The sequence below is a fragment of the Hemicordylus capensis genome, chromosome 4, assembly GCF_027244095.1.
Source record: "Hemicordylus capensis ecotype Gifberg chromosome 4, rHemCap1.1.pri, whole genome shotgun sequence".
In the NCBI taxonomy this organism is placed as follows: domain Eukaryota; kingdom Metazoa; phylum Chordata; class Lepidosauria; order Squamata; family Cordylidae; genus Hemicordylus; species Hemicordylus capensis.
Genome location: NC_069660.1, coordinates 35,107,920 through 35,131,796, shown reverse-complemented (window position 1 = coordinate 35,131,796; position 23,877 = coordinate 35,107,920). Strand labels below are relative to the sequence as shown.

Below are 23,877 nucleotides of genomic sequence, written 5' to 3'. Positions count from 1 at the left end.
TACTGTATATCAAAGAAGGGACAGATTCTTAAAAGCTAGAAAACCTAGGTGGACCGGAGTCCTCCACAGAATCCTTATGGGTAACCTTATGAGGACTGAAAAGAAATGTGTTCCTAGGGACATGCTCTCTCTCTGGATCAAAGCACAGAGAGTAAGAGAGGCGTCAAAGAGGGATAGGGCAGTAATAGTGGGTGACTATTGTGGGAAGAGAGGTGATCTTGTGGTAGCAAGCATGACTTGTCCTCTTAAGCTAAGCATGGTCCACCCTGGTTGCATATGAATGGGAGACTAGAAGTGTGAGCACTGTCAGATATTCCCCTTAGGGGATGGAGCCGCTCTGGGAAGAGCATCTAGGCTCCATGTTCCTTCCCCGGCATCTCCAAGATAGGGCTGAGAGATTCCTGCCTGCATGCTTGGAGAATTCACGCTGCCAGCCTGTGTAGACAATACTGAGTGAGATGGACCTATAGTCTGACTCCATATAGGGCAGCTTCCTATGTGCCCAGTCCGTTGTGTGTAAAGGGGAATCCAGTGAGGATTCCCTTTTATAAGCAAAGGGGAATCCTGCCTTTTAAAAGGCTTCTAAGGGCAGTTGGTGCATCAGTGAGAGGGCACCTTTAAATCTAGGTGCTTCCCGATCCTCTAGCAGCTTCCCGATCCTCTAGCACCTTCTTTATGCAACCTACCTGACATAGTTAGCGACATTATGGTTTTGAAAATTGATTGAATTACTTCCTATTGGAAGCCAGAATGGGAACAGGCTCCCGCTAAGCACACTGCTCATATCTTTAAACACCGCACATTTACCAATGGGCAAGTCCAAATGAGAATGATGAACATGAGCAGGTCAACACTGAGCTGCACATGCCTCCAACTCCAGCATCTGCATGGTCACCCAAATCGCCTCTGTGGAGGCTGGAACCACGCCGCCAGAGGATTGGTAAACACCTACATTTTAAAGGTGCCCTCCCTCCATCCTTAGAAGCCTTTTAAAGGCAGGATTCCCCTTTGCTTGTAAAGGGGAATCCTCACCAGAACCCATTGGTTATATCAAATGGACTGGACCAGCCGGCTGGTTCAGCTGAACTGGTTTGCAGACCAGTGGTTCAGTTCAAATTTGAACTGAACTGCAAAAATCAGTCCATGCACACCCCTAGTTTTGCCAACTACTTTGCAGACAAAATTTGCTCAACCTGGGGGTTGCTATTCTGAATACAGAGCCAGAGTTGGAGGAATGTGAAGCTCAGTTTGACCTGCTTATGTTATGTTGTTTGGGCTTGCCCATTGGTAAATATGCTGTGCTTAAAGATATGAGCAGTGTGGCAGTGTGCTTAATGGGAACCTGTTCCCATTCTGGCTTCCAACAGGAAGTAATTCAATCAATTTTCAAAACCATAATGTAGCTAACTATGTCAGGTAGGTTGCATGCAGAAGGTCCCAAGTTCAGTCTTTGGCATTTCCATGCAGGACAGTGAGAGGCCTTTTCTGAAACCCTGCAGAGCTTTTCGGTGTAGACCAGGGCTGCTGTGTAACTTTGGCCCTCCAGTTGTTGGACTGCAGCTCCCATAATCACCAGCCGCAGTGGCCAATAGTCAGGGATGATGGAAGTTGTATTCAACAACTGGAGGGCTGAAGTTGTGTAGCCCTGGTGTTCACAAAGCTGAGCTAAAACAAACTAATGGTCTGACTTGATAAAAAGTCAGCTTTGTAGTCCGACCTCCGTAGCCTTTCCTTTTTGGGGACAAAGTTGTTGAGCAAGTGTCATCTTTGTTGGATTTCTAAGTCTCTGCTAGCCAAAAGGATGCTGGCCAGGATTTGAAGTACTTTGCAACTGGTTTCCATGGATCCAAGGGGATCACAGATCTGTCCTTCCTCAAATAATAAGCCCCTTCCAAATGTTACATAGAGCTGCTTTTGGTACTTTGAAAAACTTCCTTAAACACCATTTATGTGACCAGCATGCTATTGTGTGCATGTTTGAACTGCTTTGGTTTACCCTGCAGAAAAGCCGTATCCAAGTGTCTTAAATGGAAAAATGCCTCTTGCTGACTGTGTGTTTTTCCCACAGGCCAAATTAGCCCGGGCTCTGCTGATCATGGTCAACAAGACCCTAAACTACTGGGATCCTGATTTTGAGGATGACGTCATCAACATCAACGTTGGGGGTCTGAGAAGAAGGCTTAGTTCGAGTGCCCTTTCCAAGTTCCCAGACACACGCCTGGGGCGCTTGCTTTCCTGTGACTCAGAGGAGTCCATCCTTCAGTTGTGTGATGACTATGATGTGAGTGCTAGGGAGTTCTACTTTGACCGGAACCCCGGATTCTTCCTGTATGTCCTCCACTTCTACCAGACGGGCAAGCTGCATGTTATGGAGGAGCTGTGCGTCTTCTCCTTTTGCCAGGAGATTGAGTACTGGGGCATCAATGAGTTCTTCCTGGATTCCTGCTGCAGCTACCGTTATCATGAGCGGAAACTAGAGAGCCGTCACCACAACTGGGACGAAGAGAGCGAGGTCAGCAGCGTGGACACATCCCCAGATGAGATCTCCGACTTCAACCATGACCTGCTCCGCTACAGCACGCTGCACTGCGGCAATCTGCGCAAGCGCCTGTGGCTCACCATGGAGAACCCGGGCTACTCCATCCCCAGCAAACTCTTCAGCTTTGTGTCTATCAGTGTGGTGCTGGCCTCCATTGCAGCCACGTGCATCCACAGCATGGAGGAGTACCAGCTGTTTGACGAGGACGGCAACTTGGATGACTCGGTGCTGCAAAAACTGGAGTACTTCTGCATCGCCTGGTTCACTTTTGAAGTAACCGCCCGCTTGCTCTTGGCACCTAACCGGAAGAAGTTTTTCAAGCACCCCCTGAACCTGATTGACATTATCTCTGTGTTGCCTTTCTACTTCACTCTGGTGGTGGACCTGATCTTTGGGAGCGAGTCTGAGCTAGGGAATGTGAGCAAGGTGGTTCAGGTGTTCCGCCTCATGAGGATATTCCGGGTGCTGAAGCTGGCACGGCATTCAACAGGCCTGAGGTCTTTAGGAGCCACCTTGAAGGTAAACCTGGCATGGGGCCTGTTTCCATGTTCTTTCCAAGCAAAATGCTATGTTAAACATGTCCTTGGTCCCAATGAGTGTAGTTCTTCTCTGCTAAACAGCAGATGTAGGGGAGGGTGATCCACATTGGGATAGGAACATAGGAAACTGCCTTCTGCCGATTCGGACCATTGGCCCATCTAGCTCAGAAATGTCTACACAGACTGGCAGCGGCTTCTCTAGGGTTGCAGGCAGGAGTCTCTCTCAGCCCTGTCTTGGAGTTGCCAGAGAGGGAACTTGGAACCTTCTGCATGCAGATTCTCTTGCCAGAGTGGCTCCATTTCCTAAGGGTGCTTACACCCTTGTAAGCACCCTGTAAAGCTCCACTCCTTACAGTGCTTACACATGTAGTCTCCCATCCAAATGCAAGCCAGGGTGGACCCTGCTTAGCAGAGGGGACAATTCATGCTTGCCAACACAAGACCTGCTCTCCTCTCATGGTGTAAGTGTGGGGATCTTAGTGCTGTTACTACTGATATGAATACTTCTATACCACTTTTTCAACAAAAGTTCTCAAAGTGGTTTAAGTAGAGAAATAAATTACATGGTTCCCTGTCCCCAAAGGGCCCACAATCTTGAAAGAAATACAAGGTGGATACCAGTAAGAACCAGTGGAGGGATATTATGCTGGGGTTGGATAGGGCCAGTTGCTTCCCCCCTGCTAAATATAAGAGAATTGCCACTTTGCCCAGTTAGCAGGGGGTAACCTGGTTTCTGCTGTAGCCCCCAAGCTGGACATGCCCCCCACCCCCACAGCTGCCATTTGCTCCATGGGGGCATGGCCCTGACACCAATAGGAGTTTTTTTATAGGGTAAATGGCAGCTAGATGGACAACTGATAAAGATCCCCCCCCCTCCCTATTTCACAAGCACAATTCCTGACATACTCATGAGCTCTGCAGAGGCTTAGCATACAAAGTGACTCTGCAACATTTAGTAGTCCAGAGCAGTGTTGCATGTGAGGGGATGACTTTTGCTGATTCCGTCCTCCCAAGTGATCCCTGTTACTTGGAAGTAGGTCCTTGAGGGCTGTGTGACCCTTGGGGGCCAGGGCCTGACTTCTGAGTTGCAGGGAGTACTTCTGGGGGTGGGAGGTGGGGGGAGACAGTGGTCTCTCTAATTCTTTTCATCTCTGTGTGGAATGAGTTTTGTTCTGGCCAACAGTATCACGGCAGTGTGTGTGCACCTGCATCCAGAATGGGGCCTTCCTGATTCAACCTGAGCAGGATCTAAATTGAATTGAGTGGACATCCAAAAACTATTTATTTATTTTATTTATTTATTTAACATTTATATCCCACTCTTCCTCCAAGGAGCCCAGAGTGGTGTACTACAGAGAAGTGACTGGCCCAGAGTCACCCAGCTAGTATCATGGCTGAATGGGGATTTGAACTCGGGTCTCCCCGGTCCTAGTCCAGCGCTCTAACCACTACACCACGCTGGCTCACTTGTGAGCATGCACAGGCCTTAGAGGGAACTGTGTGTGTGTGTGCGCGCGCGCATGTGCGCATGCACGCGCGTGGGGGTCAGCGAAAATCCCCCTGCCACCCCATCACTGACATGATCCTTTACCATGCCTACACCCCTGTTTTCTTCCTCATCCATTTCTTGTCCAGTGGCGCTGGGTTCCATGAAACATCCAAATGCTAAGTATTAAGCATTGCTTTTCACATTTTTAAAAAATTCTATGCACATCATTTGGATGGGGGTGGGGTGGTGGCCAGTGGGTGATGGAAGACTTTGTGTACATCTATCCTGATCCATCAGGGCTTGAAAAACAATCCCTGGACATCTTTGTAATGTAAAGGCTGGCATCTAATACTTGGAATATCTTTCCAGCTCAGTTGATGGTTGTTCGTTTGTCTGTAAGACTGCTGCCAGCCAGCCTACGGCTGTCCTGCAAGAACTGGCATTCATCTGAGACCAGGAGGAATTCCAGGGCCAGTTGGATGTGTGTGTGCATGACTGGCTGTCTGAGCAAATGGCAGAGATGGGAATCTCCTACAGTGCAGCGGGTGTCTGGGGGGCTGAAGTCTGTTCTGCTCTTTTTTTGTTTTTGTTTTTAAGAGGCCTAGCATTGTAATGATAAATGAAGTTGGGGAAGACAAAGGACTTCCTCTCTGAGAAGAAGCTGAATTGAATTCTTCAGTACACTTCCTTTCTGTGCCTGCATTTGAGAGGGTCTGTACCCAGGTTCACTATTAAAATAATGAATGCATGTACACCGATTCACACACAAACATGTACATGTGTACAAACACTTGAATGCACATACAATGTAATGTCTGAATAAGGCAGGAGTTCTCAAACGTGGGTCCCCAGATCTTGTTGGACTACAACTCCCATCATCCTCAGCCACAGTAGCCTTTGGCCCTTGTGGCTGGGGATGATGGGAGTTGGATCCCCAGGTGATGTTGGACTACAAGTTTGAGAACCCATGGAATAAGACTTTGCTTTCTATGATTTGGAGCACTGGCTGCCTAGTTTTCCAAGTCACAGGGAGAGAAACTCCTGGGTTCATTGCTTGCCTTCATGAGCTTATGTTGAATGCAGGGGGCATAGCTACAGAGCATGCTGGCATTAATTAACTGGGCAGGGCCAGTGGGTGCACTTCCATTCCCCATGTACTAAGGTGCAATATACTTGGTTATTGGATGTCTGAACAGGTGGGTAAATAAATTAGATGTGGGTAAATAAATTATGGTGTTGGGGTTCTTTGTCTGAGAAGTCATGGGGTAAGGAAGGGTGATTTTTGGAGGGGGTTTCTCTGCTTCCTCTAGGACTTCACACTCTGCCACATGGAAACATAGGATGCTTGATGGTGTGAAGATGCACTTGATTTAAACTTCCTTTAGGATGACTTAGTAGAGAGCAATAGTAAATGTAACACTTCTCCCCTCTTAAATTAGGTTGGGAGCAACAGCATCATGGGTTTAGAATGCATTTAGAGTATAGAGCCATATTGTTGTGTTAATCTTGCCACCAGTCTATGTAGCACTAGTGTTTCTTATTCTGTGTGCCATAGAATTAGCCAGAAGTATCTGAACCTGTAAGCAGAGATCTACTGGCAGAGTCTGTGTAATAATCAGTGTATACACCGACTCCACGGCACACTTTACCTTTTACCTTTTAGAGGATCATTTAGAAGGGTCTGTTTCCTCACCAGTCAATCCAGTGCTCGCAGCTCTGCCCTTTCTTTTACTTTCATTCCGGGCACTTACCATTGTGGACACTCCAAGAAGAAGCTTTCTTTGTGGTTGGTTAAGCCACAATCCTTTCATGTGGTAGAATTATCATCCAACCTTCACAATCCGAAAGAAACCATCTCCAGTAATTATGAACTTCATCCTAATTCATGAATCCATCCAGAAGCTATTGTCTCCCAACATGTAAGCTTCTGCATTGTTTGCAAGAAATAAAACCAGTTACTAACCTCGTTGGAATGATGTTTTTCGAGTGACACTACTGAGGTTCTAGGTGCTCCAAAGTAATGCTGGAAAACTTCTCCCTTTCTCCTGCGGTGTACAGCTTTGGGGTTTTTTTTTTAAATGCAAATCATCTTTAGCTATTTGCCCTTTAAGCACCTTTCTGTGGTGGTCCTGCTTTTGTGATGAATTGTGATCTAGACTGCATAGGTTGAACAGGGAACATAGTGGATGAATAGCTCTGTGCTTTGCAGCAGATGTTCTGATTAGATGGTTGTTTTATTTGGCCCCTCGTTTTCTGTGGGTCTGTACACTTGTGCCCCACTGCTTGGCTGAATGCAGCTTTGCAGAGATTCAATAAACCTCCTTTTCTTACTACTTGCCTAACTCCAAACCTGGCAGGCCACAGAATATTTGTTTCATTTTTATTTCACTTATCTTGTATCATGAAACTCAAGGTGGGGGGGGGGGTTCCCAGGTAGACACCTGAGGATGAGGCTGTAGCTCAGTAGTAGAGCATCTGCATACCGTGCAGAAGGTCCCAGATTCATTCCCTGCCTTCTCCAGGTAGGGCTGAGGAAAAACCCTGCCTGAAACTTTGGAGAACCACTACCAGTCAGAGTAGATAATGCGGAGCTAGATGGACCAATGGTCTGACTTGGTAGGCGGCAGCTTCCTGTGTTCCTGTCACTCCTCCTGGCACTGATCTGCCAAGATCAGCTTTGGTAAGATGGCCACATTGTGCACTCTCAAACCACACCCTGGGACTAATATACAGCTGGTGGGCTGCATTTGGCTTGGTGGGTCCAGAGGTTGAACAGGTCTGGCAAGCCACCTAAGTTTCTTAGGTTTTGATTTAAGCCATGCCACCAACTTGCTGAGTGACACCCAGCTTCCAGCTCCTTAATGCTTCCAGCTCCTTATTGCCATCAAGCGCAGCTGTGAAACCTCCATGGAGGACAAATCTCGCTTAACATCATCTGCTGTTGCTTCAGATTTAGACTCTAATTTTCCATGCATGCACGTTGTGGAGTGATGCTCATCATAATTTGCCTCCCACCATGGGAACGTACAGTGCCTTCGGAGAGTAAACTCCTCAGGGCTGCGGAGGGTGGGGGAAAGAATCGAGTTACCCAGGGAGAGGTTAAGATTAATATTCAGGTCACGCCTGCTTATCTTTTCTCACTAAAAGACACTCTGGATGTTCTCTAATCCACTGAAACGCATTCAGCTCATTGAAGTTCCTGCCCCTGAAATAATGCAGTTCAGGTTGAGATGTTTGTCCTGTTGAACAGATGCTAGAAAAGAAGACTGAGTAACGGCTTTGTAATGGCCACACTCTTGGAACAAGATGAAGAGAAATAAAAACATATGAATAGCCCAGCTGGACCAGGCACAAGGCCCATCTAGTCTAGCATCCTGTTTCACACAGTGAAACACCAGATGCCTCTATGTGCATGCCCTCTCTCCTGCTGTTGCTCCCCTGCAACTGGTATTGAGAGGCATCATGCCTTTGAGGCTGGATCTTTGGCTCCGGTGGTGGTGGTGGTGGTGGTGGCTACTACTATTTATATACTGCTTTTCAGTAAAAATTATCAAAGTGGTCTACATAGAATAATAATAATAATAAATATAATTATCACCAGGCTGGGAATGATGGGAGTTGTAGTCCCAAACTGGGGGACTTGAGGTTGAGAACAGGCTCCTGTTCCCATGTGTTTGCAATTTGAGGGAGAGAGGTTGATAAAGGTGTATTAAAGGTAACTTGCGGACAAGGACTAAAGGGTTAAGCCAAAGGCTTTGTGGTAGAGGTGGCTTTGGAGTAGGGATCTGAAGGCAGAGGGAGTTCCCGGCATGTGATGAAGTTGAGGAGTGGAGCATGGACAGAATTGCCCAAAAGAATCAGAGATTGTTTGTGCGTGCAGGATAGTAGCACTGGAAGCACAAAAATCTGGGGGTAGTGATTACACTGGGATACAGGGATTTAGAGAAGAGTGTGAAGAAGGCAATGTGGTGTTTCAGAGGCACCATCTTAGTAAAGGGCGCATAATCTGCTTCTGGAACTTTCTTGGAGGAAGCATATTTCAGATTGCTGTCTTGTGCTATGAGTGTTTGTGTTTTCCTCCCACTTGCGTGCAGCCAACAGAGTGAGAGGCTGAAAGTAAAAGTAATGGCTGCTGTCAAAAGATGAAAATTATTATTGATCCAGAAGCCTGGGGTCTATTATTTTCAAGTGTAAACTACATACTGAGATCTGTGTCTTGCCCTTTTTCTTGGGGACCCATTTTCCTGCCCCCTCCACTAGTCACACTTGAGTTCCTATTCCCTAACTAGTTTTTGCTTGTGGCATTGTTGCACCTGCTGCAACTCTTCTGCAGCTCAGGTTGTGTGTATCTGTGATGGCTTGTCCTTCTATTAGCCGTATCCCTCATTCCTGTTGTTTTGTTTGACGGCTTCATTCTCTGTCTGACTGTCACTCTGCGGTTGTCCCTTCCTGTCTGTCACTTGCGCCTTGCCTATAAATAACTGGCTTTGACAGGGCTTGTTCAGTTCATGTGACTCTGTGTTAGTCCTCCCCATCCCTCCTGCCGCTTAGTGATGAAAAGGGACTCCCATTCTTCACTGATGCGTGGGAGCGAAATGTGTGTCCATCCATGACGTTGATGGATAGACTCATCATCTGCTGACAGTTGCATGGGTCATTTGGCGTAAGCATCGGTTCCTGCAGTGCTAGTGGCCAGCCTTGAGACTTTTGTTCAGGCCGAGTTGCTGAGCAGAATAATCAACTGTTTGGGGCAGTCTTTTGAAGAAATAACCAGTGTGTGTGCAGGAGGTTTGCCAAGCTATAAAAACAGTTGCAGACACTTCGTGAAAGAGGTTTGAAGTTCACAGTGTTTCAATTTGAAAACTTGGAACAGTGCAGGGGGCGGAAGGGAAATCTTCACAACTAGAGAGACCTTGGGAAGCTTGCACGCTTACTTGGGAGTAGACGTCTTTGAATTCAGCAGAACTTGAAAACATACAGAGGATCCAGCTGCACGTGTCAGAATTGCATGCATTTCTCAGCAGTTATTTATTATTTAATAAAGGTGGTTAGTACTGAAACCAAGAGTGTATGCTGTGAACTCAAGTTTCTGGTTCAAACTTTACTTCATTCGGAAATCCATAAGCCACTAGCATTCAGACATAATGCCGTATGTATCTTCAGGTATCTGAACACATATACATGAGTTTGTATGAATGATTGCATATGCATTTTTATTTTAAAAGTGAACCTTGGTACAAGTTCCTCCAAATGCATGATACAGATAGGGAATGTACTTCTGTACATGCATTCAGAATAACATGTGAATTGTACTGCATACAGATCTGTACACCCATACACTGTACACATTGTATATGCATTGAAAAGAATAGGACTGTTATCTTTCAGGGTTTGTCCCAACACATCAGTATGGGACTGATGAGCAAAGTATGGGGTTTGTCTCAACACATCAGTATGGGACTGATGAGCATACTAAATGAACAAAGAGGTACCTTTTTAAAAGTGGCGATTCTCTTTATTTAGCAGGGGGAGAGCAACTGGCTCTCTCCATCCCCAGCACAGCATCCCTCCAGTGGCTGTTGCTGGTGTCTATCTTTATGTTTCTTTTTAGATTGTGAGCCCTTTGGGGGCAGGGAACCATCTTTATTTATTTTTATTTCCCTATGTAAACTGCTTTGGGAACTTTTGTTGAAAAGTGGTATATACATATTCGTTGTATCGTATGATAATGCTGGTCTACCTTACAGGTCTGTTGTAAAGGTTAGTGAAGTAGCTGAGCAATTAAAATTTTGAGTTCAGTTCCAGTTCACACATAGCAGTATTTTTCTCTCTCCAGCTCAATGCTAACTTTAAAACATGGCTTGATAACAGTTTCAGGAACTTCAAATAGTTCAAATACACTGAAAGGAAAAGAGGAGTTTGATATTATTCTGTATGAAATGTGTCCTTATAAAATGAATAACTATTTTAACTTGAGAAAAAGTAGGTTTCTTTAAAAGGTATTTGCAAACAAAATACATATAGCAGAATTAAAAATGAATTGAAAAATAAGCAGTCATAGAGCTGAAAACTTAATTGCTTGATGATTGAAACTGTCCTGATCGAGCAGGGCTGTTCTTGGGTACTTAAAGCTTCGCCTGTAAGACTTCTGCTTGCAGCAGGCAGCTGTTTAAGGGGTAGGAGCCTTGCCAGGGATAGGGGCAACTTGGCAATCCAATTGGGTCAGGACCTAGAAATGCTACTGTCTGAGGCCACGTCCCGAGAACTGACACTGGATGTCTGCTTATCTCTGTGGTGACAATATGGGTGCCAATAGGATTGCCAAGTTCAGTCCAGGAAAAGGGAGAGTCTGGGCAGATTTGGTTTCTACTCTCTCAGCATCAGCAGTGGACTCTGGGGCAAAGATGTGCACTGGACCCCCCAAGAATGCCCTCCATATACATTCCTGCCTACCAGCACCCCTCCCCCCCCGGCCTGCTGGAAAGAGGGCTTGGTGGTAACTGGCAGCGGCCAGCAGCTCCTCCCACTCTTCTCTTTGACAAATGAGGGGGTTGTGGGCCAGCAGCAGTTCCTCCTCCTCCTCCTCCTCCCTCTTAGAGAAGAAGGCGATGCCGCTGCCACCACAGTGTTCTGCCCCCTTTCATTTACTGAATAGGATGGTGGAAATTATGGAGGTGCTGAATGGTGGCCCTTCCTCCTCTCCTCCCCTCGGCAAATGGGCTTTTCTTCCAGAGGGTCCTGCATCATTGTGATACTGCTGCTGCCTCTTGGCACGCGTGCGCGCGCGCGCACACACACACACACACACACACAATATGGGGTCTGGCTCTGGTCCCTCTTTCGGGGCCCAGCTTGGCTGACTTCTGACACTATCTCTGTATTCCAGAGATTGGAAAAGTTTTGCTCTTTTACCACTCTCCCTTCTGCAAAAATCATGTTGGTCCAGTTTCTTGAAGACACTGGCTGGCATAAGGAAAATTACATAATGTAGTCCCATTGAAATTAAAAGGACAACTTAGTCAATGCCCAGCTTGACAGATCCAGGAATCCATGTCTCCTAGAAATTTAACCGTGATGCTTCGACCAGGATATTCAGACGTAAAGTTATTTAATAAAGTCTTTATTTGTCTCAGGCAGCTTTGTTTCTGTTCCAAGTATGTTGCTTGTAAAGGGGGTAAAGATAGACAGATTTACCACTACCACCCCTTTGTCCTTCACTGCATCTGGTAATTTTGTCAAGGGTCTGTTGTCTGGCTCCTAAATTTTTGACCTGGCTCCTAGACCCTATTAATGGAACTGCCTCGAGGGTGATTGGCCCGCACCCTCTAGTTCGGGCGAATGTGGGGAAATTAGCTCAAAAGGGGGGACGGTTCCAATCAGCCTTAATTTGTGCAAGTGTATGAACTCAATAAAATCTGCTTGGGAGAGAAGTGTTTTAATTAAATCAAAAAAGAGTTTATTAAAACTAAAATCAGACTAAATTACTATGTGGTCCTAGTTTAAAGGCCCTACAAATATGCTAAGAAACATACTTTTGTAAGGCACATTTAGCTTAAAGTTCCAAATTATGTGTAAATAATCCAGGTGGGCTAGAGAGGTACTTTAAGATAGAGCAGTAAGATTTCAGATAATAATCTACCACAAGACCAAGAGGAAAGCTGGACTTGTGGTAGCAAGCATGACTTGTCCCCTTAGCTAAGCAGGGTCTGCCCTGGTTGCATATGAATGGGAGACTAGAAGTGTGAGCACGGTAAGATATTCCCCTCAGGGGATGGAGCCGCTCTGGGAAGAGCAGAAGGTTCCAAGTTCCCTCCCTGGCTTCTCCAAGATAGGGCTGAGAGATTCCTGCCTGCAACCTTGGAGAAGCCACTGCCAGTCTGTGTAGAGACAATACTGAGCTAGATGGACCAATGGTCTGACTCGGTATAGTGCAGCTTCCTATGTTCCTAAGAGAAAGAAATAGATTCAGCCCTGAAGAAGCTGGGCAAGACGCTATATTACCTGCCCTGAAGAGGGGAACTCCAAGGTGGTCTGCTGGAGTTTCTTGTTGCAGTCTGGTGGGGTCCAGAGTGAGAGGCACATGGGAACACTGAGGTGTTTTGTGGTGGGAGTCCCAGATAACCTTTTTTTGGAATGCATTGTGTCTTAGTCCTTCCTGGGTAGGAATGTGTGTGAATCGCCTATGGCAATCAAGACTGATTGTGAGGACAATTGGAGTGTGCAGGTGCATTTAAAGAATATCCTGTACTGGGAAGGGCTTCCCAATAATTCTATCAAGAAGTTCATTCTATCAAGAACCTCTTTAAAGTTATGTCACTAACTCATCCCTATTGTAATGGAGGCCGCAGATAAGAAACTTTTCTTATCTGTCTTTTCTCCCTGGTCTGATGGCCAGGTATTGTCTCTCTTTGTGAGAGGAAGAGGGGAGTTTAGATTTCATTCCAAGGCTGAAATGATCTTAGATGCCAAACACTTGCAGTAGCTAGTCCTGGGAGTCTGCTTAGCTGGGCACCCCTCATAGAGAGTGTGAAGTTAATCCCCTTTCCAATTTGTGGGGCTTGTAGTCAAATCTAGGGGTGACCAGTCCACTGCCAACTGAGTGACTTGTCCCCATGTAGAGCATAGACTGGGAGCTCACATTGCAGTGCAGCTCCTGAGCATAACAAAAGTGCAATCTCCGAGCCTGGAGATGCATTTGCAACCAGGGAGGCTTCTGGGAGTGGGCAGAATAAGCTCAGATGGTAACAATCCAAAGAGAACTTGTCAAGGCCTTGCCTAACTTCCCCCTTTAATTTCAGTGGGACTACTTTGAGTAATCTTCCTCATGTCCTCCATCGGCATCCCCTTTGACCTTGCCCAAAGCTGGGCTGGCATTGTGTGGACCTCCCCCTTCCTCTTCCAAGCATCTGCTTTACAACCCATGAAAGGGATTTATTTGCCACTAGGAAATCAATTCTATCCCTGCCAAATGTTGCAGACACCAGACGGGTGTTTGTCTCAGCTGAATACAAACCAAATGCTGGCCCAACGTGCAGCCAGCACTGGTGCTGATCTGAAGTCCAGCACCAGCAGCTTCATCCCGCAAGGGAACCCAGCGGCACCAGGTCCACGTTCTCCTATCGCAGACATAATGCTGGGAGACGGGAAAGTGCCAAAGGCACTGATGGTTGACTGGTCTTCATGGCTCAGTTTGCATGAGTCACAAGGATGCTGGTCAGCAAAACAGTTTGATTCAGATTCTGGGAGATGCTAAGAAGCATTTTGATTTGAGAAGGTCGCTCTGAGCCCTTCTGAAAGGGTGGTATAAAAACTGAATGAATGACTAAATTAAATAAATTAAATAAATAAATAAATAAATAAGGTGCTTGGGTCCTCATTGGACTAGTGAATATTGAGCTGACAGCAGGGAGCAGGTGGGTTACTTAGCACCTGGGCCAGACCTGCAATCCTGCATGCTGCTAGGGGGCATGAATCCTGCTGAAATGGATGCAGTTCAAACATACTAACTGTGCAGGATTGTATCCAACAACTGCCGGAGGCATTCTACAAACAATCACCAATTTGCAAATAAGTTGCCTTCCCTGCCATTTTAAAAGTGGCTTTTCCTCCACTTTTTTTTAAAAATGGGAGGAAATAAGCTTTATTATTACATTTTTGTTATGATTAGGAGCTGTACAATTCTACAGCAGAATTAATTTCTAGTTCTGTAACAAGTGATTTGAAATGCTGCAGCCACAATAGAGACTGCAAATTGAGTTTAATGAGAAGTCTTGTAAGGTGTATCTGCATTTCCATCTCTTCAGAGTTCAAGGCAGGAGCAATGGCTGTGGCATAGATTGTCCTTTACTTCTTCATTTGGGAACTGCTCAGCCCGGATTTACTAGAGCTCTAGTATACTGTTTTTCTTTCTTTCTGGAAATCTTCCAGGGAATTGGTTAATACTAATTTTAAATACGTATTCATGCAGGGATGTCATAAGGGCAGAATTACTTGCCTCCCAAAAGGAAACTGTATTTTAAAATACAATGGCAAAGAATGATGGGCTCATCAAGAAGTGAGGCAGACTGGAAATTAGCCTTTAAGGGAGAAGCAGTGGCCTAGTTCAGACATCACAGTGAACTACAGTTAAATCATGGTTCCAGTGACATCCCTGAGCCTTGGGAGCACATGCTTCCTTCTCCCCTGCCCACACGAGCCTTGGAGGAATTCTGCTTCCAGTTGAGGTTAAATGCAAACCATGATAGTTTGTCCAGACCACCTGATCTTGGTTTATTCTAACCCATTCCTTGAGGCTTTCAAGACTTGAAACCCCTCAAACCTTGGGCTCTAATCATAGTTTAGTTCAAGGAAGTTCGTTAGAATAAACCAAAATCAGTTGGTTCAGACATTGCAACTAATCTTAGTTTCTCTTGTGGTAGCAAGCATGACTTGTTCCCGTAACTAAGCAGGGTCTGTCCTGGTTGCATATGAATGGGAGACTACATGTGAGCACTGTAAGATATTCCCCTTAGGGGATGGAGCTGCTTTGGGAAAAGCATCTAGGCTCCAAGATTTAACGTCCATCAGAACTAAAATTCTTTGAAGGTTCAAATGGACAGGAGAGTGGGAAGCACACAAGGCCACGGTTTCCTTTCAACTAAAAGGGAATTATTAATCCCTGTTATTAATCCTTTGCATGTGGAAGGTTCCAGGTTAAATCTCTGGCACCTCCAGATAAAGGAACTCTGGTAGCTGGAGAAGGAATGACTCTTGACTGAAGATTTGGAGAGCAGCTGATACTGCTCTCTATGCTGGACAGTATTGAGCTAGAGGGACCAATAACCTGATTGCATATAAGACAGTTTCATATATACTAGGATAAAATTTCCCGCATTTGGGCTCACCTGGACTCCAGTATTCCTGCAGGATTGGTTATGGAGGTGTCCAGCAGTCCTTGAAGGAATAGATGGATCAGTTTCAATCTTTGACTCTTAACTATATGGACAATCTGCTTGGAGCGGTATGACCTACCACCTATTCTTTGGATCCTTGCCCAACATGGCTGACTTCATCTTGCAATGGTTAGACTTCTTCTTAAGAAGCCTGTCCTAGATCCCTTGATGATGGATAATTATAGCCCGGTCTCCAACCTCCCATGGTTGGGTAAGATGATTGAGAGGGTGGTGGCTAACCAGCTCTATGTGGTCTTATAGTAAATAAATTATCTAGACCCATTTCAAACTGGCTTTAGGGTGGGCTATGGGATTGAGATGGCCTTGATCAGCCTGATAGACTACCTTTGCTGGGGAATTGACAGAGGGAGTGTGACTTTGTTGGTTCTTCTGGATCTTGCAGTGGCTTTCAGTACCATCAACCATGATAGTCTTCTGGATTGCCTGAGGGATTTGTGGATAAGAAGCACTGCTTTGCAGTACTATATCTTGGGTAGATTCCAGATGGGGACGCTTGGTGACTGCTTTTGAAACAGGAGCTGTTATATGGAGTTTCTTAGGACTCCCATTCTGTCACCAATGCTTTTTAACATCTAAGTGAAAACACAGGGAGAGGTCATCAGGAGATTTGGTGTTGGATGCCATCGGTATGCTGATGACACCCAATTTTTCCCCCATGTTGTCATTATTGCAAAATGGCATTATCTCCCTAAATATCTGCATACAGGCAGTAATGGGCTGGATGAGGGATAATAAACTGAAGCTTAATCCAAGGAAGACAGAATTGCACATGGTGGGGGGAATCATCATCTGGAGGACAGGATAGAATATCCTGTTTGGGATGGGGTTACACTCCCCTCAGAAAGACCAGGTGCATAGTTTAGGAATGCTCTTGGAGCCTGGTCTCACCCTGGTGTCTCAGGTTGAGGCTGTGGCCAAGAGCACTTTTTATCACCTCCAGCTGAAAAGACAGCTCCACCTGTTCCTTGAAGGGAATGACCTCAAAACTGGACTGGACTACTGCAATGCTCTCTATGTCGGGCTGCCTTTGCACATAATCTGGGAATGTCAGACATAGTTCAAAATGTGGCAACCAGATTGGTCTCTGGGGTTGTCCAGGGCAGGGGTAGAGCCACCATTGAGCGAACAGGTTCAAATAACTTGGGTTACCGCCCCTCAGGGGCTGCGCCTCATGCCCCTGACACACACCTTGTGTCTGACGTTGGACGTAGGGGCATGGTTTAGGTCCCAAATGGGCCCCCGTTTGGGACCTAAACCATGCCCCACGCCTGATGTCAGATGCAGGGGGTGTGACTAACTGCTCCCTGCATCAGGCACTGAAACAGGGGATGGGGCTAAAGGGGGCATGGCAGTGGGCAGAACCCGGGTTGCTTCTGGCCTCCCTCCATGCCTGGTCCAGAGATACCATACCATGCTTGTTCTTAAACAGTTGCACTGGCTGCCTATTTCCAGGCAAAATGTAAAGTGCTGGTTGTTACCTTTAAAGCCCTGAATGGCTTGGGCCCAGGTTACCTGAGAGAATGCCTTTTCCTGCAAGTTCTCTACCGCTCATTAAGATCATTAGGAGAGGTCCATCTTCAGGTGTATGTGGTTTATGTGGTAGCAACTTGGGACTGGGCCTTCTGAGTAGGTTGTGGAATGTGTTCCTCAAGAGTATAAGAGGCTTGTCGTCCCTGGAGACATTCAAGGGAGCTATAAAGACCCACTTCTTCAGCTTGGTTTTTAATAATATTAGTGGTTCTAATGATTTTTAAATCATGATATCTTAAATGATTTTATTTTATGTTAGTATTTTAAATATCTTTGTTTTTGTTGTGAATCACCCTGATCCATCTTTGGATGGACAGTATATAAATTAGATAAACAAAATATATTCAGTTGTGCAGTTTTCCAATTTCCTTTTTTTCTTTTTCTTTTTCCTCTTTCAGCACAGCTACAGAGAGGTGGGAATTCTGCTGCTGTACTTGGCTGTTGGGGTGTCTGTCTTCTCTGGAGTGGCCTACACTGCAGAAAAGGATGAAGAAGCTGGTTTTGATACTATCCCTGCCTGCTGGTGGTGGGGGACAGTTAGCATGACAACCGTCGGCTATGGAGATGTTGTGCCAGTGACTGTTGCTGGCAAACTGGCAGCCTCTGGTTGCATCCTGGGTGGGATTTTGGTTGTGGCACTGCCCATCACCATCATCTTCAACAAGTTCTCCCACTTCTACCGCAGGCAGAAGGCCCTTGAGGCTGCTGTGCGGAACAGTGACAGAAGGGAAGTGGAGGATTCTGAGACTTGCCGAAGCCAAGAGTCAGAGGTTCTAAGCGAAGCCTTCCAAAGAGTTGATGACCTCACTAGAAACATCCTTCCAGCCCATTGAACAGATTGCAGGGTCAGGGACTTCAATTCTACTCTGGCATCAGACATCAAACAAGGAGCCAGTGATATGGTAGCAAGAGCAACATCTGTCATCATTGACTTTCCATTACCAATGGCCTGCACTGGAAACATTTGTGCTCAGCCAGTGCAGAATACCCATTGATCTTACACATCTGGATTTCCAGTACTCCACCAGGACACTGTACACTGTGACTAACTCATTCCTCTGCTATTCAAGGGACATCTGGAGCCCAGTGGCCAAATACTATGCTTCTTCGATGCAGTTTGTATGGAGTGCAGCAAGAGACAATAGCTTCACCACTGCAGGCATTTTTTGGTGACACCAGTTCCCTTATGGAGGATAATGCTGCTTGCATCTCTTAGTATTATCTACAAACTGATATCAAGGTTTCAGGAATGAATTGGAAATGGAAGACTGGAGACTGGCAAACAGGCAGACTGTGTATAACCGAATATTGTGAGAAGATCACATGCACTTACACACCCTGTTTTCGGTTCTAGTTTTTTGCTTTTTTTTTTTTTTCATTCAGCTGCCATGCCAATAGCTGCCACACATCTTGGATGGCTTTAAAGGGGGGTTAGACAAATTCATGGAGGACAGGTCTATCAATGGCTACTAGTCTGTGTCTGTAGGGCACCTCCAGTCTCAGAGGCAAGGGCAACAAGAGAGAGGACATGCTCTCACACCCTGCCTGTGGGCTTCCCGGAGGCGTCTGGTGGGCTAAAGTGTGAAACTGGATGCTGGACTAGATAGACCTAGGACCTGATCCAGCAGGGCTCTTCTTATGTTCTTGCCCTCTGCCCTGTTGCAACCAAATGCTCTTCTGCCAACCTTATGCTGTTATTGCTCAAACCTCCTTCCCTCCCAAGCCCTTTCCATGCTCTGTAATCTGGGCTATCACCTTAACTTCAACCGTTGCCAAAGAGACTGGATATTGGTTGTGAAGACTGGCCGGAATGCTGTGACAAAATGTGATTTATGGCTCCCACACAGCCACAATGCTAGAAGAAAAAAATCTTCTGACTTGGTTGACTTGCCTTATAAAATGTCCAGCCAAGTCTGAGACTCAGTGGAGGCTAGCGGCAACTTAGTCGATGTAGCTGAGGAAGATCCTAAATGGCTCAAAATCCAATGAAGAAAGATGAGGAGGGGAATTGTCTTATGAATGTGCTAGAAATGGCCAAGATCAGGGTTGGAGCACTTGCTCTTGGGGCTGGCTCCAGGTTTGAGGGCAGAGTGTGCTTGGGTGGGTGTTCCCATGAGGCAAATTGACCAGATGGTGGGAGTGGCAGTGGGATGTAGCAGTAGCAACACTCCTCTCAGCACTGGGTGGCCAGAGCTGTCATATTCAATCCCCTAGAATGCCCCCTATGTAGCATTGCTCTGGAGCAACATTACATTTGGGGACTGTGGAAGAATTAAAATGTCAGCTCCAGCCACACCCTGAGAGGACCACTGGTCGGAAGGAGGGGGTAGAAAATGTAGAGGGCCCAGTTGTGTGTGGCAGTGAGCCCACCTGGGGAGCTGGGCCTGTGGCATTCATGCAAGGATGCCATTGTGTGGTGCTGTGCTCCTGTATGCAGTGGGGATGCTGCTGAGACTGAATTTGGATCCCCACGGTTAGTTCTCCATGTTTGGAATGGCATGGATGACTTTATAAAACTATGCATGGTGTGGAGAAAGTGGATAGAGAATTTGTTTTTTTCCCCTTTTGTAATATTAGAATGTGTGGCTGCCTAATGAAACAGATTGGTAGTAGGTTGAGGAGATACAAAAGAAAATAACGACTTCTTGCAATGCAAAATTCATATATGGGATTTACTTCCCCAGGACATGCATGATGGCTACTGACTTAGACAGCTTGAAAGGCGGATGGACAAATTAATGGAGGAGAGCAGGTTTGTCAAGAGCTCTGGCTGTTATAGCTAATGAAGCCATCTTTGGAGATGGCATGGCACGAAGTACTAGTTACATAGGAAGCTGCATACGGAGTGGGACCATTGGTCCATCTAGCTCAGTATTGCCCACACTGACTGGTAGCAACTCTTCAAGGTTTTAGGCAGGGATCTTTCTTGGCCCTGTCTGGAGATGTTGGAGATTAAACCTGGGACTTCCTGCATGCAAAGCAGCTGCTCTGCCACTGAGCTACGATCCCATCCCTGAGTTGTGGCCCTGTCCCGTAGCTTGGGGATGGGGCTGTTGCTGGAGGGCAACAGAAAGGAGGGCTGTTGATTTTTATAAATTACCGGTGGCCTTTCCAAAAACATCTGTTTGGTCATGGTGGGCAACGAGATGCTGGTCTTGATGGACACTTGGTGTGGTCCATCAAGTCTGCTCTTAAGCTCTCCTACTCACCATCCTGTGTAGAGAGCATCTCCACATTCTACCACTTTTGCAGGTGGTGAGTACAGAGATTCTGCATGTGAGGATGGCTTACTGCAAGGGATGGTGACCCTATGTTTGCAGATCTCCATCACAATAGCAGCCTGTGCTCCAGCTTACAACCTGGTTTTTCTCCATGTCTAGCCAAAGCAGGAATATGCAGCAGGTGTTTTTGTTTATGCATTTCCCTCACTGGTGAAGATGCTTCATCTTGCAATGCATTGCTTCTGTTTGGAGTCCCCTGCCTCAGTGAGCAGTTGTGGACAGTTGTGTAGTGCTGAAAGGACAGGCAGGGACCCAGTGCTGGTACTTTTTTCCTCCCGGGTCTCTGCAGGGACACAAAGCCCTTTGCTTTCTCAAAAGAAATAATATGCTAAGCTTGCTGTTCCAATAATTGAAAACAAAATCCGTGAACAACCTTAAACAGGTAGAAATATTAATGAATGTACAGAACAAACCCATACACAAACCAAAGGTGCAAAAATGCACCAAATGAAGACTGATACAAAATCTGCACAAGGCATTCCCATACCAGGAGAGCTGGTCTTGTGGTAGCAAGCATGAATTATTCACTTTGATAAACAGGGTCTGCTCTGGTTGCATCTCAATGGGAGACTACATGTTTGTGAGCACTGTAAGATATTCCCTTAGGGGATGGAGCCGCTCTGGGAAGTGTACCTGCATGCAGAAGGTTCCAAGTTCCCTCCCTAGCATCTCCAAGATACAGCTGAGAGAGACTCCTGCCTGCGACCTTGGAGAAGCCACTGCCAGTCTGTGAAGACAATACAGTACTGAGCTAGATGGACCAATGGTCTGACTTGGTATATGGCAGTTTCCTATATTCTTGCCTTCTGTTACAAGGAGTATCCTCCATGCTTTGTGGTTGACGATCTAGACTGTTCTTCTTGGTGAATGAAGTTCAAGTTCTGTAGGATTAGAAAACTGTCCTTTACTTCTTGTAACAGAACCTGCCCCCGCCCCATTGCTGCTGCAGTTATTGCATCTATTTGGGGGGGGGGGCATTAGGGTGTGCATGACTGTCAGGGTGGATGTGGCTATGGGGGCAGTCATGGAGAGCACTTCCACTTCTAAATTTGTGACTATACCACTGGTTGTGGAGGAGGGTGAATAAAGCTTCCATTAAGACCTTGTGTGCCCTTGTAAATGCAGCTGATGGTAAGCACATACCGGGGCCAGGTTGCCATTTGTAACATGGTGGGGTGAGTGTGTGTTGGGAGGGGGTTGTATAGCTCTACTAAGTGCACAGTAGTAAGTCCCCAAAAAGGAGCCGAAGCATCATACCTGCATTAAGACTCACGAAAATGGCACAAAGCAGTTAACAAGCTTTCAGGTTCCTAGAAGGTTCCTGTTTAAAATGTACATGCCAGGCCAGCAGTTAATCAGATCTGTCTCTAGAACTAATCCGGCAGGCTATGCTGATGGCATTGTAGTGTACCAATGATAATCGGAGGCAGGAGCTTCTGGGAGCGAATAAGAGGCACCAGTGATGTTTGGCTGTGTATACAGTATGTTGCTATAGAGTGGTCCCTTCCCATCAGTACTGCAACACTCTTCCATGTGCACAAGTAGTGACAATTGTTACTAATAGCTCCCGACATGCTTGACCATGCATACGCTCCTCAGAAAAGCTAATACTGTTTAGCATAACAGAAGGGCATGCTATTTTTGTAGAGAAAAATAGTTGTGTCTGAGGCCTTCATGCATGTTTGCATCTTTGACATGAGGCACAGATTTCTAAAACGGTTTGTTGGTATTGCCTGGGTATGTGTTGGTGTGTGTGTGTTTGCGGGGGGGGGGGGGGTGTTTGGAAGTATTCTCCCCAGTCGTGCTCTCCTGTTCTCTGGGTTAGAAGAGGGCCAGGCAAAGTCTCTGATTTAACAGCAGATTGTGCTGGGCTGGGTTGTCTGGCATTGCAGCCAGCTTGTGTCGCAGAATGGAATCTGGAAAGGGTTTTTTGTTTGCCTTTAGCAGCTGTGTGGCATGGAAAACCTGAATAAGCATCACTAGTATAGTAATATGACAGAAAAAACCTCTTCCTATGGGAGGTCTTCTCAGCTCTGATCACAAGGAAGCAAGAACTGTGTTCAGGATGGAATCCAGAAACCTGAAAGAAAATAGGATGCTCACTGCAAAACTCAAATTGCTGCCATGCTGATTACGGTGGGGCTATTTCAGAATTGGTGGTGTGCAGGTTGCAGTCTAATAGATGACCTAATAGCACTTGCCTTTCGAATGTATCCTTAGTGTAGCAAATAGGATTTTCCACTGGATCCTATGGGGTCAGAGGGAGATGCACTGGCACAAATGTCCAAGCTCAGCTGTTTAACCAAAGGTGCCACTCTGAGCAGGCTAAGCCCTCTAACGAAGCTAATTCGACAAGCAAACTAACAGCAAGTCAATTTGTTGACAGGCAAGTACCATTTCAGTCCCATTCCCTCATAACTCCATTCATTTCACTTTCCATACTGAGTTGTGTCCTGTCTCAGACTTGTTTTGTGTTCTTTGCTTCTGTATTCTCTACAACCTTTTCTCATGTCAATGGTCTAAGGCTACAACCCAAACACTTAGATAATTAGATTAAAGGTAAAGTGTGCCATCAAGTCGATTTCGACTCCTGGCACCCACAGGGCCCTGTGGTTTTCTTTTGGTAGAATACAGGAGGGGTTTACCATTGCCTCCTCCTGCACAGTATGAGTTGATGCCTTTCAGTATCTTCTTATATTGCTGCTGCCCGATATAGTAGCAGCAGGGATTTGAACTGGCGGCAACCTTCTGCTTGTTAGTCAAGCATTTCCCCACTGCTCCACTTAAGGTGATAGATTAGGATTTTTAAAATGGAGTATAGTTAACACCATGGCCTGAAATACACAGAACAGGGGTTCTGGGGAAACACCTTCCATGCACACCTCTCTTGTACAAATGCTCTTGGTACATGTGGCAGATGCATTTAAATGTGACCAGGGCGCTTTCCAGATTAGACACTGCAACTGGGTGACGTCGGATCTCGGAAGTGTGCTTTCACATTTCCTGCGTTGTGACACCGCAGTTCCCATGTGGACAACAGGGTGTCATTCACATTGCCAATGCCTTGTCTCAAATTTAATCACTGGGATATAGAGCTAGGACGTTGTATAGCTGGTGTAAGGAAGTTGCTGTTTTGTGCGGCTTTTCGTTGCTGCGAGACTGCTCCCCCTGCTGTTTACATTTTCAGTGTGACTTGCCTGAACAGAGACATTTTGATGCTGTCGAGCAGCTAGTCTGAAAAGCACCCAGGCAGGTGTGGAAAGGTTATGCAGATAAGGGCTTTCTCTGTGACCTGCACCCTCCATGCATCAGGTTAATGTAGGATTATAAAGGAGACTCAATAGATCTGTTCACATTTTATGTTAATGCATGTGCAATCTGTGTATAGTATATACTTCCACATCGGTATGGATGTGCAGTTAGTAACAATGTTCAATGCAAACTCAGTGGTACACTTCCTGTCTATACGCTGCATTTGAGGGGACCTGTACCCAGATTTATTTTAAAAACAAATGCATGTACAGTCATTCACACAAACATGTAAATG

General features: G+C 46.0%; 1 protein-coding gene across 2 annotated transcripts in view; it reads left to right on the top strand.

Annotated features, from left to right (window-relative positions):
* KCNS1 (potassium voltage-gated channel modifier subfamily S member 1) overlaps window positions 1-23,877 on the top strand; it is an 84,257-nt gene that overhangs the window by 20,417 nt on the left and 39,963 nt on the right. Inside the window, exons 2-3 of one of the 2 annotated variants that reach the window (XM_053243426.1) lie at window positions 2,069-3,058; window positions 17,448-21,673. In XM_053243426.1, the coding sequence (XP_053099401.1) occupies window positions 2,096-3,058; window positions 17,448-17,882 (1,398 nt within the window). In that variant the 5' untranslated portion in view covers window positions 2,069-2,095 and the 3' untranslated portion in view covers window positions 17,883-21,673. Of the gene's footprint in view, window positions 1-2,068; window positions 3,059-17,447; window positions 21,674-23,877 lie in introns of those variants that run through there. The other variant, XM_053243427.1, reaches the window with a different exon arrangement.